Here is a 20,419-nt window from a genome sequence, read left to right on the forward strand (position 1 = left end):
TTATTAAAAAAAAAAAAAAAAAAAAAAAAAAAGCAGATGCATGCCATGAATGAAATACTTCTTTTGCAGATGATATCTATAGCTTATTTCAAAGACCCAAAAGAATCAACAAAAACAAGTCAAAATCACAAAGCTCCATGTGAATTGGGAAGGATAAGGCCATTCATTACTCATAGGAAGAATCATGGAAGAGGTGACATTTCAATGAGCTTTAAAGCTTCAGTAGGAAAGGAAAGACATTCCAGGCATAAATATGAATAAGTCATAGAGACAGGAAAGTACAGGAGAGATATGGAGGAAATGCTTTTCTCTTGAAACACGTTCTCTCAATGCTCTCATCTTCCATGGATTCATTTTATTATTAACAACAACAGCAACAACAACAATAATAATATAGCATTTGTCTAACACTTAAGGTTTGCAAAGCATTTATTTTTTCATTTGATCTTCACAACAATTGTTGGAGATAAATACTATTTTTATGTCCATTTTACAGATGAAGAAACTGAGACAGAAATAAGTTAACTGATTTGGCCAAGGTTACTAGCTAGTAAGCATCAAAGGTTGGACTTCGATTCAAGTCTTCCTGATTCGAGGTCCAGTGCTTTATCTACTATCACCTGCCTCCCTCTATTTGTCATTTCTATGCAAATGATATTTTAGTCTTCTTCCTAAGCTCCATTAGGAGAACTGGGAAAGACTTCTTGCTGGTGAGACTTAAAAGAAACCATGGAAACCTGAAGGCAGACATAAGGAAGGAGAGGTTTCCAGGTGTGATGGACTGACTTCCTTCAAGTCTCAGCCAAAATCTCATCTTCTACAGAAAAACTCAATCCTTAATTCTAGTTTTTTCTTCTGCTAATCATTTCCATTTATCTTGTATTAAGCTAGTTTGTACATAGTCATATACAAATTTTCTTCCCCATTAGATTGTTTCTCCAAGGCAGAATTCTCTCTTGATTCAATTCTCCTTTCACTATAATACTGAAATTCATCTTTTTCTCTATTCGTTTAACCACCACCCTAAGCCAAGCACTTAGGCCATTTTAGTGGCCTAAAGGAAAGGTTCTAATTTGACTCCCAGCTACTAGTCTCTGCCATCTCTAAACCATCCTCTATGTATTTGCCAAAATAATCTTCCAAAAGTAGAAGTTTATCTTGTCAGTTTCCCAATCCAAAACCTTCAATAACTCCCTAATATCTATAGGATGAAATGCATCTCTTCAGAATGGTATTTAAAATCTTTAATAATCTGATTCTACCTTCCACTTTTCTACACTTAAATAATTCATCTTTTGGAGGAAATAAGAATGGCCTAGCCTGCCCAGACATATGGGATTTGAAGACATTACCTTTATGTCATCTCCTTTCCCTGACTTAGCAAAGGATAACTCTCTTTCCTAGAATGTATTCCTTCATTGCTTCTGTACCATGGACTCTTTAGCTTCTTTCAAGAATCAATTTATGTGCAACACTTTATGAGATTTTTTTCCTAATCCCTGTACCACAACTGTTGGATGACCTAGAAGTACCTTTTTTCATTTTACATTTGTGCTCTCGCTTCCAAATTATCTTGGATTATTTATTTTTTCTTGTGTTTAATTCTCTTCATCCAATCAGCCTTCAGGACTATAGAAGCTCCTTGAAGATAGAAACCATTTATCATTTTGTTTTTATGTCTCTAACACAATTCCTTGAACATAAGAAGGGGAGGTTGGATAACAAATCCTAAGCTAAGGAAACTCCTTCTATCAACATAGTTCAGTATCTTCTCAGCAATTTATACTCTTATAGAATTGCTTAGAACAGTGATGTCAAACTCAGATAGGAATGTAACTCTGACCCACAGGCCATGAATTTGACACTTCAGGTCTAGACCTCTGAGAGGTTAAGTAATTGATTCAGATCCTATAGCCAATATGAATCAGAGGCAGGACTTCAACTCATTTCTTTACCTTCAAGCCCCAGCTTCCTACCATTCTATACTGCTTCTCTTGCATATGGCAGATATTTAACAAATCATCACTGAAATTTGGATTAATTAGGGGTAAAATAAGTCTTCAAAGTTTAGAATGTTTATAAGATCATGGTATTTTAGAGGTAAAAACTTGATATCACCTAGTCCAGACCCTATATTTTATAAAGTAACAGCCCAGAAGTATAAAAAGGCTTTCCCAAGATCATACCAGCAGAACCATGTAAGAAGCTAAAATGTCTCACAGTGTAAGATCAAGATTAATTAAGCCAGCAGAGATAACACTTGCTTATTGGTTATTGTTGTTTTCTTCATGAAGGTTCTATTTGGGTAACTGACTTTAGAAAGTTTTAATTAACATTTACAGAAGACTGATATCCTCAGAAGGGCACCATATAAGCATAAATCATCAGCAGGAAATTTATTATTAGTATGTCCGTGGAGTCTGCCAAATAATTATACTCAATTAAATATGATAAAGTGAAATATGCCAGAATGATTCAGTTCTGAGCAACGGTGAAGTTCAAATCTCACACAATTGTTAAGTATATATAAGTTTAAATTTGTACAATTTAAGAGAAACTTAAAGAGAAACTCTTTTCCCACACTTCTTAATGAGAAAAATGCCTTCTCAGTGAGTTTCTAATCTAGGATTGACACCCATAAAAAGATAACAACACTGGGATGGCATGATAAATTGAACAGGAAACCCTAAGTTTGAGTCAGCTTCACTCAACCAAATAACTGTTTGGTAAAAACAAAAATAGCAACTAACTTAAAGGCTATAATTTTCAAAGTGAGAGTATTTTGTTACTTTTTGGGGTCTATCAAGATATTAATTTCTTTTCTGAGCTCTAAGTTCCATTGAAATGTATGAATGAACAATATCTACCAGGGATAGACAAATGTCTATCTTCACCCCCCAAAAAAAACATGAGTTAAGCTGGGATTGGGGTTTGGTCTTTTGTTATTGTTTTTTCCCTAAAAGGCTGGAAAATGGTCCCCCACACTCAAGGTTTAATCAGTGTCTCCCTTGAGGTAGGTAGCCTCTGGTCATATTAATATTAAAAAAAAAACATTAAAATGTTAAAAAGACCCCATATATGTGGGATAAGGTCTCTTTCTACTCTGCAAAAATCCCAAAGCTTCACAAATCACCATTTTGCCTTGTTGACCAGATGCAGTTCCATATAGAGATAAGTGAGGGGGTGGTGGTAGAAAGAGTAGAGTGCCCATCCAAGCTAATTGCTGAAATGGCCTTGTTGAATATCTTTTCTATGATATTGACAAGTAAATCTTATTTCAAAAATTGGGGGATGACCTATAAGTGTCTTATATCATTTTGTCTTCAAACTTGAATTATTAAAATACTAATCAGGCTGAATCGGATCCATTCTTTAAAAACCTAGAGACAAAGCTTCAAGAAGTTGTATATAAGCAGAGTGTGGAAAACCAATTGTGAAGCTGAGAAGGTTTGATTGAGTATAAGGAACTTGACTATCCTGTGCTATTATTTCTCAAAAATGTCCATTAAAAAGATTATAGAATTACAAAATCACAGAATTTTACCTTGGTGACATATCTTAACTATCATCTAGTCCAATTCATTCAGAGAAATGAATTTCCACTCTAACAAACTTGACAACTAGTGCCTAGCCTCCATCTAAAGACTTTCAGGTGGGTGAGGTAGAGGAATACACCCTCCCCTTAGGTAGTCCACTCCATGTTTAAATGGCGGTGTTAGGAAATTTTTTCTAATGTCAATCTTAAATTTGCCTGTTTTGCAACTTCTACCCATTGATCCTGCTATTGACCTCTGGGGCAAAAGAACAAGTATAATCCCTCTTCCCCATGACAATTCTTCAAATATCTGAAGATAATTATCAGTCTTTCTTGAGCCTTCTCCAGGCAAAATATCTCCAATTCCTCTAGCTCTCCAGCTAACAATGCCCTTTAACTATCACACCCAAAACTGAACACAGTGCTCCAGATGTAGCCTGACCATGAACAAAAACTGCTCATTACTCAGACCTGGGTAAAATTATGAGACCATAGATTTATTACTCATTCACTTTTTAAAAACCTCTGATGCATGAAGTTAGTTTAAAACAGCGACTACATCAGAATACAGATCCTGATTACACATCCAATGCCAGATTCACTACACCACAGTTTGATTCAAAGCCTATCTGAGAAGCCAAAGTCTTCTTTGCCTGAACGATGGCACTCCAATAAATCAAAAGTAGAGGCTGGAAATAAAAGGAGGCATGTAAGAATCAGTAATGATAAGCATAAACTTAGAATTTACATCCATTATAACACATTCTTTACAAGGTAAGATCTACATCTTAGAATAGATATTAGATATAGATCTTAGAAGATCTATAGCACTGCTAACAGAAAGCAAAATTACATAACCATATCATCTTAATTAGATAGATACTGTAATAATAATTTAGAAGAACTTAGGTAGTGTTAGTGTATAAAGTGCTGGATCTGGAGTCAGAAAGTTCAAATCCAGCCTCAAACGCTTCTTAGCTGTGTGACCCTGTTTGACTCAATTTTCTCATCTCTAAAATGAGCTGGAAAAGAAAATGGCAAACCCATTTCAGTATCTTTGCCAAGAAAAACACCATATAGGGTCACAAAGAGTCAGACATGACTGAACAACTACAAAATAAATCAGTATAACTACTATGTATGCTCTTATAAATAGCTTCTGTTTCTACCTCAATCAATCTTTATCTAAATGTTCTCTATCATTTTCCCTCTATCTAGTTACTAAATTTCCTCAAACTATACCTTTACCCATGCATGTACATGTGCTTATACACATAAACACACAGAATTTACCTATCCTGATCCTTCAATAAGGTATGCTTTCCTAAGCTATATTCCACTATCTATAATTCATCATTCTTGGTGCCCATACTTTATATATTTGAATATAAAATTCTGAGACCATAGATTTATTATAGATTCCTCTTAAAAGTTTTTAATGATTTCACATATATAGAACAAATGTAAGATACATGGATGACTTTTATGGAAAAAGCTATAATCATGTTAAAATAATAAATAAAACTGGGTGTATACATATATAATTTGTAAGAAAATTCATAACCAAAGGATAAAAGAGATTATGAAAGCAAAAACAAGCAATTTTATTATATGAACAAGATCAATGTAACAGATCAAAAGATTAAACTTGTCACTTAAAGGGAAAACATCATTATATCAAATCCCTCTGGTAAAAGTCTGATATTCAGCCTACATAAAGATCTATAAAAAACTGATACAAATATGCAAGCTTAAGGATCCATTCTCCAATAAATGAGCACTTTTCAAAAGGTGAAATGTAAATAATCAACAAACATGTGAAATATTTTTTCCAAATCTCTTAATAATGCAGGAATTATAAATTAATGGAATTAATTATGAAGGTTTCTCTGAATTTATCTGATGGGCAAAGATAATAGAGTAATAATGTGGATGGGACTACATAAAGATAGGTGTACTAGCACATGGTTGAGTTCGTCTATAAATGGTTGAGTCCAACAATTAAGAACAATTCAGAAGTATGGTAGAAAAGAGACTACAGTTTTTATGCCCATCATTACAGTATTAATATTCTTAATCAAGTATTACCAAGGAAATTAAAGACAAAGAAAAAAATATAAGCAAAAATATCGATGGAAACATATTTTATAGTAGAAAGAAATTGGAAAAAAAGGTAGAAAAATGATTGAACAAACTGTGGCATATGAATAAAAAGGAATATTAATGTGCCTTAAAAATAAACAAATAAAAAGAATGCAGAGGAACTTGGAAAGAATTGTATGAAGTAATACAGAGTGGAATAAATAGAACCAAGAGAACAAAAAATACAGTTTACACATTAATGTAAAAGAGAGCAACACAAAAAAACATCAAGACTCGGAGCAATGCATTGACCCATCTTGACACCAGAGGATTAACAATAAAGATACCTTCCTCCTCTTGATAAAGAGGTGATAAATTGTAATTTTAAGATGAGGTATACATTACCAGACACAGTTTAAATTTTAGCTCATTTGACTATAGCTTTATTTTGTTAGAAGAAAGATTATTGTTAGGGAGGGATGGATATTAAGAAATGTCAATGGTATATATAAAAAGCATCAATAAAAGCAATGTTTAAAAAAAATAAATGCAATATATAGATGTGTTTGAATTCCATTGTTGATATTTCTAGTCTTAGTTTCCTCACCCATAAAATGAAAATAACCCCTATTGTACCACTTCACCTTGTTATATGGAACAAATAAGAACAATGTGTGTAAAATGGTTTCAAAATCTTAAAGAACTTTTTAAAAAGCAGTTATTTATTTGGGCAGAATTGAAGGTTCATAGAAACAGATATCATGTTCCTTCTTCATCTCAAACTGAGACCCAGTCACAAAGCCTATAAGAAAATTTGTGAGGCTTTTTGAGTAGACATGATATTCTATTTTTAATGACTTTTCCAGCAACCAGTTTCAGTATTTATCAGCCCTAACTATTATGAAATTTAATCCAAATCTCATACTTTCAAAAAGGCCTTTTCTTCTTGCTTTGTCCTTAGACAAATTGGAAAAATAGTTACATTGTCCTGGTTTAAATATGAAGAATTATAATTCACCCCCAAAACCTCAATTATTTTATTCTAAAGAATATATTTGGGTGCAGCAAGATGGCACAGTGGATAGAGCACTGGTTCTAGAGTCAGAAGGATCTGAGTTCAAATCCAGTCTCAGATATAACACTTACTAGCTATGTGACCCTAAATAAGTCACAACCTCAAATGCCTCACATAAAATAATAATAATAATATCTCCTACTTAATCTTTTACTTACTAGTGTCTAATCACTTCATCATTTTGTGGCAAACCCGTGAAAACTCTCTTTGCATTACTGTTGTAGATCCAGCTATAACTCCATTACCCTCTTAGTTCTAGGTCAATGATGGATCTGAAATGAGAAACTGGAAGGTCAGAACACTTAACAGGAGGTTTTACTTTGACCTAACACAGGAAGAATATGCAAGAAAGATACAGTGATAGATAGCTTCCCTGGACAGTTTCCCTATCTCCAATACCCCAAGTTTGAGAAACCCCAGTTATATACCACATGAACCTTTTATGCTTTCAGACCAGGAAAATTTGGCAAGGAAGCTGGAGCCAAAAATGTTGCCTGAGGAGAAGGAAGAATGTCAAGAAAATAATGGTCCTAGCACAAGTATGAAAACAAAAATCAGAAATCAAGAAGGATCTTACCAGGGTAATTATAATGGAATTTTAAATAATGCTATACTTCTTCTCTGTCCTAAACATAATAAAAGCAATAAATTGTTTTTTATTTCATTAATTTTCCTCCATTTCTATATTTGTCAAGAATCATATGATTTCTATGCTGAGAGGGACTTTATTAATTATTTTGTCCCATCTCTTCACTTTATATATAAGGAAATAGATATTGAGGGATAAAATAATTTCCTACACAGCCAATTAATGGTAAAGCTAGGATGAAAGCTCACATCCCTCAATTCCCAAATTCAGTGTTCTTTCTCCTATATGATACCAAAACAAACACTAAAGACTGCAAGAATCTTGAAAAAAATTTTAAGTTTTTAGACTGTGTTAAAATTAAAGTCAAATTAAATGAATAATTATAAATTTAATCCTTAAGACTAAATTTAAGAACTTTTTTTGTTGTTTTTTTTCAAGGTTGCTCCATTCTTTACTGCCTACTCACTGATATGCAACATATTTTCCCATATTTCTTTCTTCTCTGGGACACTCTACTTCATGGTTAATATTGGTGAATCAAACAGTATCTAAGGATCTCTATGCCAGGTTCTGTGTTAAGGCCTGGGCATACAAACACATAAAAATAAAATAGATTTGGCCCTGAAGAAAATTACATTTTATTAAACAACCTATACACATATAAGCACATACTATACAGATAAAAAGTAAATACAAGATAGTTTTGGAAGGAATTACTAACACTTTGATGAATCAGGAAAAGCCTCATGTAAAGGTACAGATGAAGTGAATTTTGAAGATTATTAGACATTCTAAGAGGCAAAGGTGAAAGAACTCATTTCAGGTATGTGGCTGATAGCCACAATATCCTGTGGCTATCTAAAAGGCATGGAGATGGGGGGTGAATATTATGGGTAAGTGGCAGCACATAAGCTAGTTTGACTAGAGTGCAAAAAAAGCAAAGAATGTATTTTAAGTCTAGAAAGGCAAGAGGGAGTCATACGGTGAAGCATGCTAAATGCCAAACAGAGAAGTGTGTATTGATATTGAAGGCAATAAGAAGCCACTGTAGTTTCTCAAGGAGAGAAGTTACCTGTTCAGAACTATGCAATAGGAATACCATTTTGACAAATATATGAAAGATGGCATAACAGTAAAAAGTGAATAATTCATTTTGTCAGGAAGGAAATCAAGAAAGTTTACTATATTAGTTGCCAATAAAACAGACTTTGCTTTTCTTAATTGCCTCACTATTTATTTGACTATTTAAAGGATTAATGACATAATTATATTCTTGATGACAGAGTTTAAAAGTTGAAGGAACAAGAAAAATAAACAGCTTATGTAAGTATTTACATATTTTTATCTATCTTGGAATGACAATTTTGGCAGAACTGGGAATGCTTATAGAGAATATCTAACCCAATCTTTCTATTTCTTTTATAAATGAAAAAATATAAGTTCAAAGAGGGGAAATGACTTGTCTGTAGTTGTAAAGTGAGTTAATGGCAGAGCTAGTACTAGAATCCAAGCACCCTGATTTCTAACAGTGTACTCCTCATACATACAATGTCTGAGTCACAGGAAAAAAAAAATCTGACTGTGTACTTTTCACAACAAATTGAATTATAATCTTTCAATCTATCTTTCTAAGTTAGATTTTTTATAAACCACCCACATCATTGTATATTTTTATACTCCATTTTTATAAGCCCAACTTTTCATGTTTAAAAAGAAAAACAGTCATGACATTGACTCTTATTTTTATTCCAACCAAAAACAGGATTACATAATTCACACCTATTTAATAAATAGTAAGATCAAAAGTAATTTATTTCATAATAGATAATGAATCATGGATGAACTTTAAAGTAATTTCACTGTTGACTACTTTGCAAGATTCCTATTCAAAGTCCTTATACAACGTGTCCCAAAAATTTAATGCAATTTCAAGCTTTAAAATCATACTAAGACTTTTAGGACACCCTGTATTTAGTGGTTATTGAAAAGATTGAGTGTTAAGAATTTGTAAGATATTTTAAAATAGAATGAGAATATAGGTAGCAAGAGCAAGTTTTAGAACCTTAAGATGATAATAGAAATAAGGTTGTCAACTTAGCATTGTCAACCATTTCATTTAGTCTTAAACCAACATTTTGTGATTGAATTATTTTGAGTAAGTTTCTTTTCTATAAATCTTTTTTTTTCCAAAATTAAAATAAATATTTGGATGGCATGATGTATTAAATAATGTGTGCATTCTTAAAAGAACTGATAAACATGTGTGGGTGCTCTGATGACAGATCACAAATGAAAACTAAACAACTATATTATTAATTAATATAATAAACTACCCATCAAATTATGTGGTAAACAATTTAGGAAGTTAAATAGCTAGAAGTGAAATAAAAAACCACTGGATACCATAGCTATCAACCTGTTATACAAATGAGTAGAGTCTGCATTTGAGACTAAAGCACCCCATAATGTCTTGAGGGCAGTGCTGATTGAGAGAAACTTGGCAGATGACAACCTTAAGATAAGGTTGATAAGAGATAAGAGAACCTTATCAAAAATTCAGTGTGAAAGAAACTTATCAGTCTCTAAAAATCAGATTGATAGTTGGTCCTTAGAGGAAGATAATGTTTGCACACTTTGATTAATAGTTTATATGCATACAGAAAGGTAAGTCTAATTATTGTTTCCATCTCATTAGTTAGCATAGAGACAGTTAGATGGTATAGTGGATAGAGCACTGAATCTCAAGGCAAAAAGACATAAATTCAACCACATACATTGAATGGTTGCAAGACCTGGGCATGTCACACAATTTTTTCCTCAGTTTTCCTATCTATAAAATAGGAGTAAGATTAGCACTTAACTTGAAGGGTTGTGGCAAGGCTAAGATGAGATAAGATTTGTAAAGCAATTTACAAACTATAAAAAAATTATTAAATAAAGACTTTACATATCTGTTTTTTTAAATAAATGAGGATTTAAGGGAGATTTTAATTATTAGGACAAAATTGCTGGATTGTCATCCCCTCTTTATGAAAAATAAGGCTATGTTTTCTGGTTCTTTTGTTTTTTATCAAGTGGTAATGTGGTGAAGTGATTAAATCTAGGAAAACCTTGTGTTGTGTAACTCTGGGTAAATCACAACTTCTTAGTGCTCTAGGCAGTTCTTTAAGACTATAAATTCCAGAAAAGGTTTCAACAAGTTATCAATAGTGATCATTTACTCACTGGTCCCTGTACCAATAAAATCATAAGTTGATTCCCTAACTCTTTAGCATACCACAAAATGTACACATATATATGCCTTAGATACTCGGTAGCAAACTAATATCATACCTAAGAAACTTCATCCAATATGAACTATCCAATGAAAATTATAATGACATCTCAGAATTCCCATAATTTATATTGTATAATGTTAATAAGGCTAATTTATTATCATGCTTTAAATTCATTGTACTTTTAAAAAATTACCTAGAAAGAACCTTTACTTTTCAAGAATTTTCATCAGTTGAAGAAATTTCCTTTTTTGTTTTAATGTTGCATTAGAGTTTCAAAGCTAATAATCAGCATAATTGGTAAATTATAAAAATCTTTCAATCATATAGTTTAAAAGGACCTGATTTCAAATAAGTGGATTAAATCATGAATAATTTTTTGGCAGCTTTTTAAATGAGTTTGTAAATAGATGAACTTTTAAAATCTACAATTAGATAGGAATCTAAATGAAACCAAATGGCAGAATTCTTTTGAATGAACAAAAAGTTAAGACTCTTAAAGGAAATAACAAAGGAAAAAAAAATGAGAAGAAGGGGATTTAGCAGTACCAGATCTCAAAGCAATAATCAACAAAACCATTTTAAATTGCTTTAAAAAATAAAGAAGTTGGTAAGAGAAATAGATTGGGTACAAAATAGGCAGAAGTAAATAAACATAGCAGCAAGATGTTCAGTGTTACCCAAAGACTCAAAACTAGGATTAAGAATTTATTCAACAAAACCTACTGGGAAAACTGGAAAGCAGCCTGATATAAACTAGATATAACTCAGTATCTAACATCATGTACAAAAATAAACTCTGAAAATATACATGATGTAGAGTTATAAAATATTTATATCTTTAAAAAAAATATCTATGAACAGGAGAAGAGTTCGTGCATGGCAAAACAAAAGATAGAAAGACTAATCACAAAAGACCAAATGGACAATTTCAGCTACATAAAATTAAAGTTTTACAAATATAAAAATAATTAATTAAAATATGAAGGGGAAAAATCCTTGGAGCCATTTTCTGATAAAGTTCTCACATCCAAGATATAAAAAGAGCAAGAATCATTCCTCAATAAATAGTCAAAGGATATGAAGTCAGTTTTCAAAAGAAGAATGTATCAAAATATATCAAATCACTTATTGGAAGAATATGTGTACACATGAAAGCAATTCTTTCAACAAAGGAGAATAGATAGAGCAAAGATTTTGGATTAGCAGGAAGAAGTACAACTCAGTTCTCCAACAAAGATTTAGAAAACACACCAAATAGAGTCATGATCAAGAAATATAAGAAAGAAATCATAGTCACATTTCCAGAATAGGTTTGCCATAAGACAGATTTATCATCACTATTCAGGTCAAACTCACAGGTACAGGACCGACTAAGAAGAGGATTTTTGCCTAGGGCTGAAGTCCTAAATTGTCTTATGGCAAACCTATTCCACCAGGAGGACTCTGACCTTGTGCAGGAAGCGAGAAAAAAATGCCATAAGACAGATTTATCATCACTATTCAGGTCAAACTCACAGGTACAGGACCGACTAAGAAGAGGATTTTTGCCTGGGGCTGAAGTCCTAAAAAGACTTCAGGTCTTTTAAAGTCACAGGTCCTGGGCTGTGCATTCATTTAGGATGTACTACATGATTCTGACCCCAAATGGTTCCAATATTCAACCCAATCTGAAACCCATCGAAGAATAACCAGGGCAGGAATACAAGATTAAAGAGAATCACGTAGTTTTGTCATTCTGAACTGACAGACTTTTTCAGTATCTGATAATACCTAAGTCCAATAGTAGCCTAATGGAACTTTCAAGCAGTGGTATGCACACAACAATGTTGTGTCAACACAAATTCATGTCAGGAAAATTGTAGAACCTAGACCAAAAGGTTGATGATCAGACTTTGCTTTGGATCTGATCACTTTGGCTCTTTTCAACAATGAGATGATCCAGGCCAGTTCCAATGACCTTATGATGAAGAGAGCCATCTACACCTAGAGAGGAGACTGTGAGAACTGATTGTGAATCACAACATAACTTTTTCATTCTTTTTACTGTTATTTGCTTTCATTTTATTTTCTTTCTCATTTTTTTTCCTTTTTGATTTGATTTTTCTTGTGCAGCAAGATAACTGTATAAATATTTATGCATATATTGGATTTAACATATATTTTTACCATATTTAACATATATTAAATTACTTGCCATCTAGAGGAAAGGATGTGAGGAAGAAAGGGGAAAATTGAAATACAAGGTTTTGCAACGGTTAATGTTAAAAAATTGTCCATGTTTATGTTTTGAAAATTAAAAAGCTTTTATTTAAAAAAAAAGAACTCTATCATCATCAGTGATCACAAAGGTAGTCTTATTAGACAGAGAGTTTGGGAATAGCTTTGTTAAATTTTGATTATCTTAAAAGAAGAATAGAAAGCTGAAGAAGAGCCTTTGAGTCTTGTTGCACAAAATGAGTAAAATGGAAATGTTTTTATGATTTTACATATATAACCTGTATTAGATTGTATATTATCTTAGGGAGGTGAAGGGAAGGAGAGAGAAAGAGAGAATTTGGAACTCAAAACATTTTTTAAAAGTTAGAAATTATTTTTACATGTAATCAGAGTGAGGAGACTTAAAGGAATGTATTCCAACTAATGAAGAAATAAAAGAAGTTATTTGATAATTCAATCCTTGTTATATGCAAATAAAACTGACAATCTAAATAAAATGGATGAATATGTAAAAAAAAAGTTCATACTAAAAGAATTAACAGTAGAGTATACTAAATAATGCAACCTTAGAAAAAAAATTGAATAAACCATAAAAAACTCCTAAATAAATGTATTTACAAGCAAATGTTATCAAACATTTAAAGAATAATTCATCCTGATACGATATAAATTATAAAAAATATGAAAAGACTCTAAAAGTATCTTCTATGATAAAAATAGGAACTTAATACTTAAACCAGAAAGAATCAAAACAAAGAAAGGAACAACAGTCTAATATCCTAATGAATGTTGATGCAAAATTTTTTAATAAGATAATTTCAAGAAATCTAAGTCACACAGATTATACACTATGATCAGGCTAGAGTTATACCAAAAATGTAGTACTCATTAAACATTGGGAAAACTATTAAAAAAAATAATTGAACATTTTAAATCACAAGGACAAAAAAAAATGACTATATTTACAGACACAGAAAAAAATTTTTTTACAAGATACAAGAACATACTCCTGTTAAGAAAAAAAAATCACTAGAAAGCATAGGAATAAATATATCTTTCTTTAATTTGATAAATATTATCTATCTATAACCAAAAGACAGTAATAGCTGTTAATGGAGATAAACTAAAGGCCTTTCCAATAAGATCAGGGGTAAAGCAAAGCAAAGATGTCTATTTACTATTACCATTCAATATAGTGTGAGAAATGAGTTCTGTAGCAATAAGACAAGAAAAAGTATTTGAGGTAATAAGGATAGAAAAATTGGAGATATTAAAAGGTATCCAAAGGACATACTTCAAAGATGCAGAAAAAGAAATCACAAGAACTGATGGTAGATTAATAGCTTTTGGAATCACTTGGAAAGAGAGGATATTTAAATTTGTGGGTGCTGATGAGATAGTATTAGATAGTATTATACTATATATCTATATTAGATAGATAGTATAGATAGCAAGATAGTATTAGAAGAAGAAGAAAAGACACCCCAAGACAGGGCCTATAAGATTACTTATGATTACCTGGATAAAAATACAGCAACATAGACTGAGGAACTATCATACTGAGGAAAACCAGAAAGCAGCAATATCATGAAAATCAAGAATAAAGAGACTAAGAAATTTTCGCCTGTGTTCCTGTGTTCCCTTGCTTGTGTTTTGCTGAGAATACAGAGTAGCAGAGACAGAGTTACATATGTTGTCTGAAGCATTACATATGATGTTGAGCTAGGAACACTTCTTGAAGGATAGATTAGCAATACCAAAAGCTGCAGAGAAGTTGAGAAAATTGAAGATTTGACAAGAGATCCTTAGTGACTTTGGAGAGAACAGTTTCAATTAGGTCAGAAACTAGATTACAAATAATTTGGAAGCAAGTAACAGGAAAATGGAGATATTTAGTGTAGATTGCTTCCTAAAAGGGGTAAAAAAAAAAAAAAAACCTATATTCTAATTAATCATTGACTTATAATTTCTAGATATATTATTTTTAGTACCCTGACTATTAATGTTACTGTTATGCCTCAGCATTGTATAAAGCAAGAGCAAAAGAAAAAAAAAAAAGTTAACTGTTTTACAGAGAAAAAAATTAAAAGTGTAGTTTTATGTACTCAAAAGTAAAAGTCAACTATGGGCAGGTAGATAGCACATTGGATAGAGAACTCACCCAGGCATCAGAAGAATCTGAATTCAAATCTGACCTCAGACAACAGACACTTACCAGCTATGTAATCCTGGGCAAGTCACTTAACCACAATTGTCTCACAAAAAAGAGCAAAGGGAATCTGAGCCAGAAATGCATTAAGTCCTACTGGTTTTTAATCATATGTTACTTTAAATAAAAAATCATAAGATTTAAAACTGGAAGGCACCCTACAAATCATCTAGTCCAGTTTGTGTATTTTATTTATATAAAGAAAATCATATAAGACTAAATGCTTTGTCCAAGGTAGCAAGCATCAGAATCAGCCTGAACCCAGTTCTTCTGAACTCTTTATAAGGTTTTCCACTACTCCACAATGATACATATCTAGAAAACTTTGCCAGCATATAATTTAAATATAGTGTGATTTATTTAAAATTGTAGTTATATTAGTATTCTGGGAATAATCCACTGTATTATTAACTTTTAAACTAAGTTCAAAGTTTATTTTGTTGTTCAATAGCTATATAATCATTCTATATAAAATAAATTTAATCAAAAATAGTTAATTTCAGAATCATCATCTACCTGCTTTATTATGGAATATCATTGGTACCAAAATACAGTGATTCATTTTCAGATGTAATAATAATGCTTTTTAATATAAAACTCAAAATAGTGAGAAAAAGTCTATTTGTAATGCCCAAGAAGCTGGTAATAAATTACAAAAATTTATTTTATACATAAATGATTCAAAAAGTAATTCCTTCAGTATGAATTCCTTCCCCCCAAAATGATTGTGACAAAGACCCAATTTTGTAATAAAGAAGTCAAGCAAATTGAATTTTGAAATAGGCCATCCTAAAGTCTATATTCAACTTAGGAATAAAAACCAAATTCTTTTTTCAATGTTATATATGGTAGAGAGACAAATTGTATTTCATTTGCTTTTGAATAAAAAACAGTTCTTTGCAACAACAAGACTTTAGTAATTTTTTCAACCTAGATTTTAATCAATATTTATTTAGAATTCATTCCAGGAAAACTTGCGAGAATGGCTAAACTGTTAAGAATTAAATTGTACTTTTATAGTTATTCTATTGAAAAATGAAAACTAGGCTTTCCTTTCAGCTAAGCCCCACTCCTTCCAATCTATCTAAACCAGGTTTTTAAATATTTTCTGAAAATAACAGCAAAAATCCATCCCACATTCAAGTTTGGCTATTCTGAATACAAAACATAAGTGCTTAAATGAAATGCACACACAGACTAGGAAAAATACTGCTATTTGAAAAACTCAATCTTTCATATAAAGCATTTTGCTCCACTAAGCAAAGATAATAATTCTCTTTATGAGAAAAAAAAAGCACAAACTGACTTTGCAAATCACAACTGATTACAGTAACAATATGGTTTATTCCATTTCATTCAAAAAGATTCTCATAATTATGTCTATATAGAATTTTGTTTTATTTTAAAACCTGATGTATAACAAATGAGTCCTCTCCATTTACAAAGGTAGGTCTGTTCCTTAATGAGAAATTTTAACAGTCATACTGAATAACTATGTGACAATGAGATATAAAAATAAACCACATTAAATGAAAAGCTTGGGTTTAATGAAACAGCTATATATGAAAATATATGCATAATACAACATATGTGTGTCTATTTGAGAAGGCATCTCTGCATTTCTCCCAGTCGCGCTGAAAAAACATGCTGACTGCTAAAGAGTTAAAGTACATGTTTCCTCTTTCTTAATGTGACAATTAATGCTAATTTTCCTAAATCTGCTTTTTTGTTCATCTAACCTGTGCAAGATATATGGCTAAAAAAGGGGGGTTGGGGGGTAAACACTGATTATTGCAGCCTTACCAATCTATCCTAGAAGCTAGCATGGACATTTTCATTGATAAAAAGGGAGAATGGAAAGAAAGCAAACCAACCTTCACTTCAAACGTCACACCAGGTCCCAGGATCTTTTCATTTGAATGCAGCCACCCTCCAGAAGGCTTATTGACAAAAATGCTATTTGAATTGCAGACTTCACCTCCTAGGTGCATCTCCTCTGACTGAATTTTTTTCCCTGTGTTCATCTTGCTTGTGTTCTGCTGAGAACACAGAGTGGCAGAGACAAGGTTACATGTGTTGTCTGAAGCGCCTGATGCTGAGCTAGGAACACTCAAGCTGCCTGGCAACTTGGAAACAGCAAGGTCCTTGACTGCAGAAGGCAGGTTTTTGATGCCCAAAAGGTTGCTGGAGCTGGAGAATTTCAAGTGAGATACTTTATGTTTGAGAGTACAAAGCGTGGTGGATCCATCCTCCTGGTCTTTATGGAGAACCTGGGTTGAGACCACATAGGAGGATGATATTGCTGAAGTTGTGGCAATTGTTGAGACCTTGCAGGTATTCGTGGACAAATTGTGGATAAGTTCATCAACTGATGTCACTGAATCATTCCTGAAGCGGTTATACTTGGTATGTTGACGCATGCCCTTCTATCTGGTTTCTTGTATATGTTTTGGCAGAGCTGATGCCAACTTAGAAAGCACCTGTTCTCTCATAGCAGACAATACATAATGATTGAGTGAGGGCAGTAAAATTGGGATGTTCCCCCCAAAATGTCTTTAAAGGAAGGACGAAAAGAAGAAAAAAATTGTTCCACACTCCTTGATCAAAAATAAAACAAAAGCCATGAAAGAAAACTCTCTATGGTTCCTTAGACTAGGAAAAGTAATAGTTTTCTGATAGAGATTCCAATCCTGCTTAGCTGCCAAGTCTCTCACAGTAAAAGCATGACTCACACAAATGAGGAGACCCTCTTCAACAAAGGCTCAGTGAACACAGCAAATCACTTACAACTTCCTGTAGCCAAAAAAAAAAAAAAAAAAAAAAAAGCACATCCACCCACTTACAGCATACCAGAACCAATCAATTCTCAAAATTCTCCAATTTCCTTTTTTCTATTTTTCTCAAAAGATATTTCCTTCCAATTTTTTTTGTTTCTCACCTTCCTTGAACCCTCACTCTTTCAATAGCAGAAGTACAGCCAGTATTTCAGTGACACATATCCACCCAGAAATCATATCATATGAGAACAATTTAATTTATTAAATTAACTTCCTAAAATCTGTAATTCTACCTTGAGGGTTAAAACTATTCCACGCAACTCATTTTTACAAGCCTTAGAAGTATAAAATAGTATATTTAAGAATATGGAAATACATTTAAGACGAATACCTTCCTCCAGTCCTGATGATTTAGAATCACAGTTTTAAAATAGAAGGAAAATACTCTCCTATGTAAAAATAAAATAGTAATTTCCTTCTCCCCTCCACACCACACCCCAAAAGAGCAGAGCAGCCATAACAAGTGTTTTGTGGCAATGCAGTTTCTTAAGAAAATGTCTGCATCTGACTTTTGCATAGCACTTATATTTCTTAATTAGCTATAGTAGTCCCTTTTTCTTTATCCAATAAATCAAATTTTATATATATATATATATATATATATATATATGTCAAAAGAAAAATATTTCTTAAATATGGAAATAAGCTTTAGAAATAACATGCCTTTTTTCCACAAAAATCCATCCCAAAGAAAGTACTTTATACGGAGCTCAATACCACTTGAATATTTTTGTTGTTTAAACCATAAAAATTACTAGTAAACCGAATTTTTGAAAATTAGACTCCTTTCAGTTATGTCTTGATATCCTGCAGTCAGTAAGGAAGAAAAATTCACTTGCTTTCATTCTGCATATAATCCACAGGAAAATCCTTTCTCTTGAAAAGTCAGATGTCAGGCTTGAGATAAAAATTTGCATTCCTTCTTCCATCTGAAAAAAACAAATAGGAAATTCCCTCTAATGGAAAAGTCCAGAGCAGGTTCAAGAAATACTCCACTTATTTCTGATGTGGAAATAGATTTACTAATCTTGAGCATGCAGAGCACAGGCAAATAAAAATAAAAATAGTCCTTAAAATGAACAGTTTCCTTTCAAAATAAGTGAGACTCACCACAGCATATTATTAAGTCATTTTGAGGATCTCCTCAATAATTGAGCAAAAAGCTGCAGTAGATAAGCCATTTAAACAGTTTTAAATAATTGTATTTAATTGGTATAATTTATAGCACAGTAAAGGAAGTCAAGTCTGATTCCAGGATAGATGAATTATAGAAATGTTCTATTCAACCTAAAAGCAAGTTTCTATTGAGCTGCAGAATCACCTTTCATCATCATGTCGCAAACCTCCTACAGCATAGGCACAGAATTCATTTTTTCCTTCCCCTTGCTATCATAGCAACAGCAAGTAGACACGATAGATTATTTCTACTGTTATCCAAAGGGAAAACAAAATTCCCTATCACTCCCTAACAGTTCTCTTCATTAGAAGCAGATAAAAACAACAAAATGTGAATGAAATTCTGTTTCTGTGAATGAAAGGGCTAGCTAGCAAGCCAATATTTCTGTGAATGAAGCAGGGTCTTGCAGCCTCTGCCAGGCAATCCCTTGGGAACTAACCACCTCAGCCAATAAGAGGCAGCTTGGATGACTCATTCAACAAAGACTTGATAAATAGTGGAAGATTCCATTTCAATCAAAGGCAGAGTCTGCTCTCCAACAGCAACAAAAACAAAAAAACTAAAAAAACAGTCTAAATTTAAAGGATCCACAGATTAATTTGCAGGAATTTTATGGGGAATGATTTCAAAGGCAAATTTAAAACCACTTATGAAGTGAATATGAAGAAAATCATTTTACCCAAGGTGTGCTCTGCCCTTACACTTTCATTCAGCTGATTCATTTACATCAAGGAGACAAACATAACTATTCATTAGGTTAGGTGTATATTATGAATGTGCATATATAGATCCAAAAAATGTAATTTATATGATTCTCTGTAAATTCTGTTTTATATGAGCAAAATATAGCTGGGATTCAGATTTATTGACTATAAAAAAAATACAATAAGGGCAGTGATATAGTTAATTCTTGACCAAACAGTTGATATTTTTTCAAATTAGTAAAGCCTAAAGTAAGGAAGTTGTGGATTATTTCTATAAACTGCTATTTGTTTAGTATAACTGTTACTTGAGGAAGAAAATATAGTTGAAAGAAATAGGATTTCTATATTCTGAAAATACAATTATAAAAATTCTCCTTTCTTCTAGAGGTCTCTAAAATGACAACCACAACAATGAAGAACATAGCAAAGAGCCATAAAGTAGGTAGAAAAGGTTTTTAAATGATCCAAATTAATGTAACAAAGATAAGCCATTAAAACTCATGCACTATATTCAAAGGAAACTTGCCTTCCCTCTCCAGACTCTTAATTAGAGAAATAATATGCTACAGTGAAAAGACCATGTTCTGGAGTCGGGGTATTAGGCTTAAATTCTGGGCTTAATATTCACTGTCTATGCAACAGTGGAAATGTTAATTAACCTCTCTAAGCCTCAGTTTCTTTATATGTAAAATATGAGGATTGGAATAGATACCCTC

General features: G+C 32.2%; 1 protein-coding gene across 2 annotated transcripts in view; it reads right to left on the minus strand.

Annotated features, from left to right (window-relative positions):
• Positions 1-18,402, minus strand: part of SHC3 (SHC adaptor protein 3) — a 139,041-nt gene extending 120,639 nt beyond the window's left edge. Inside the window, exon 1 of one of the 2 annotated variants that reach the window (XM_031939264.1) lies at positions 16,860-18,402. In XM_031939264.1, the coding sequence (XP_031795124.1) occupies positions 16,860-17,405 (546 nt within the window). In that variant the 5' untranslated portion in view covers positions 17,406-18,402. The remainder of the gene's footprint in view (positions 1-16,859) is intronic. The other variant, XM_031939269.1, reaches the window with a different exon arrangement.
• Between the last annotated feature and the right edge of the window lie 2,017 nt (positions 18,403-20,419).

Source organism: Sarcophilus harrisii, chromosome 1 (assembly GCF_902635505.1).
Source record: "Sarcophilus harrisii chromosome 1, mSarHar1.11, whole genome shotgun sequence".
NCBI lineage: Eukaryota > Metazoa > Chordata > Mammalia > Dasyuromorphia > Dasyuridae > Sarcophilus > Sarcophilus harrisii.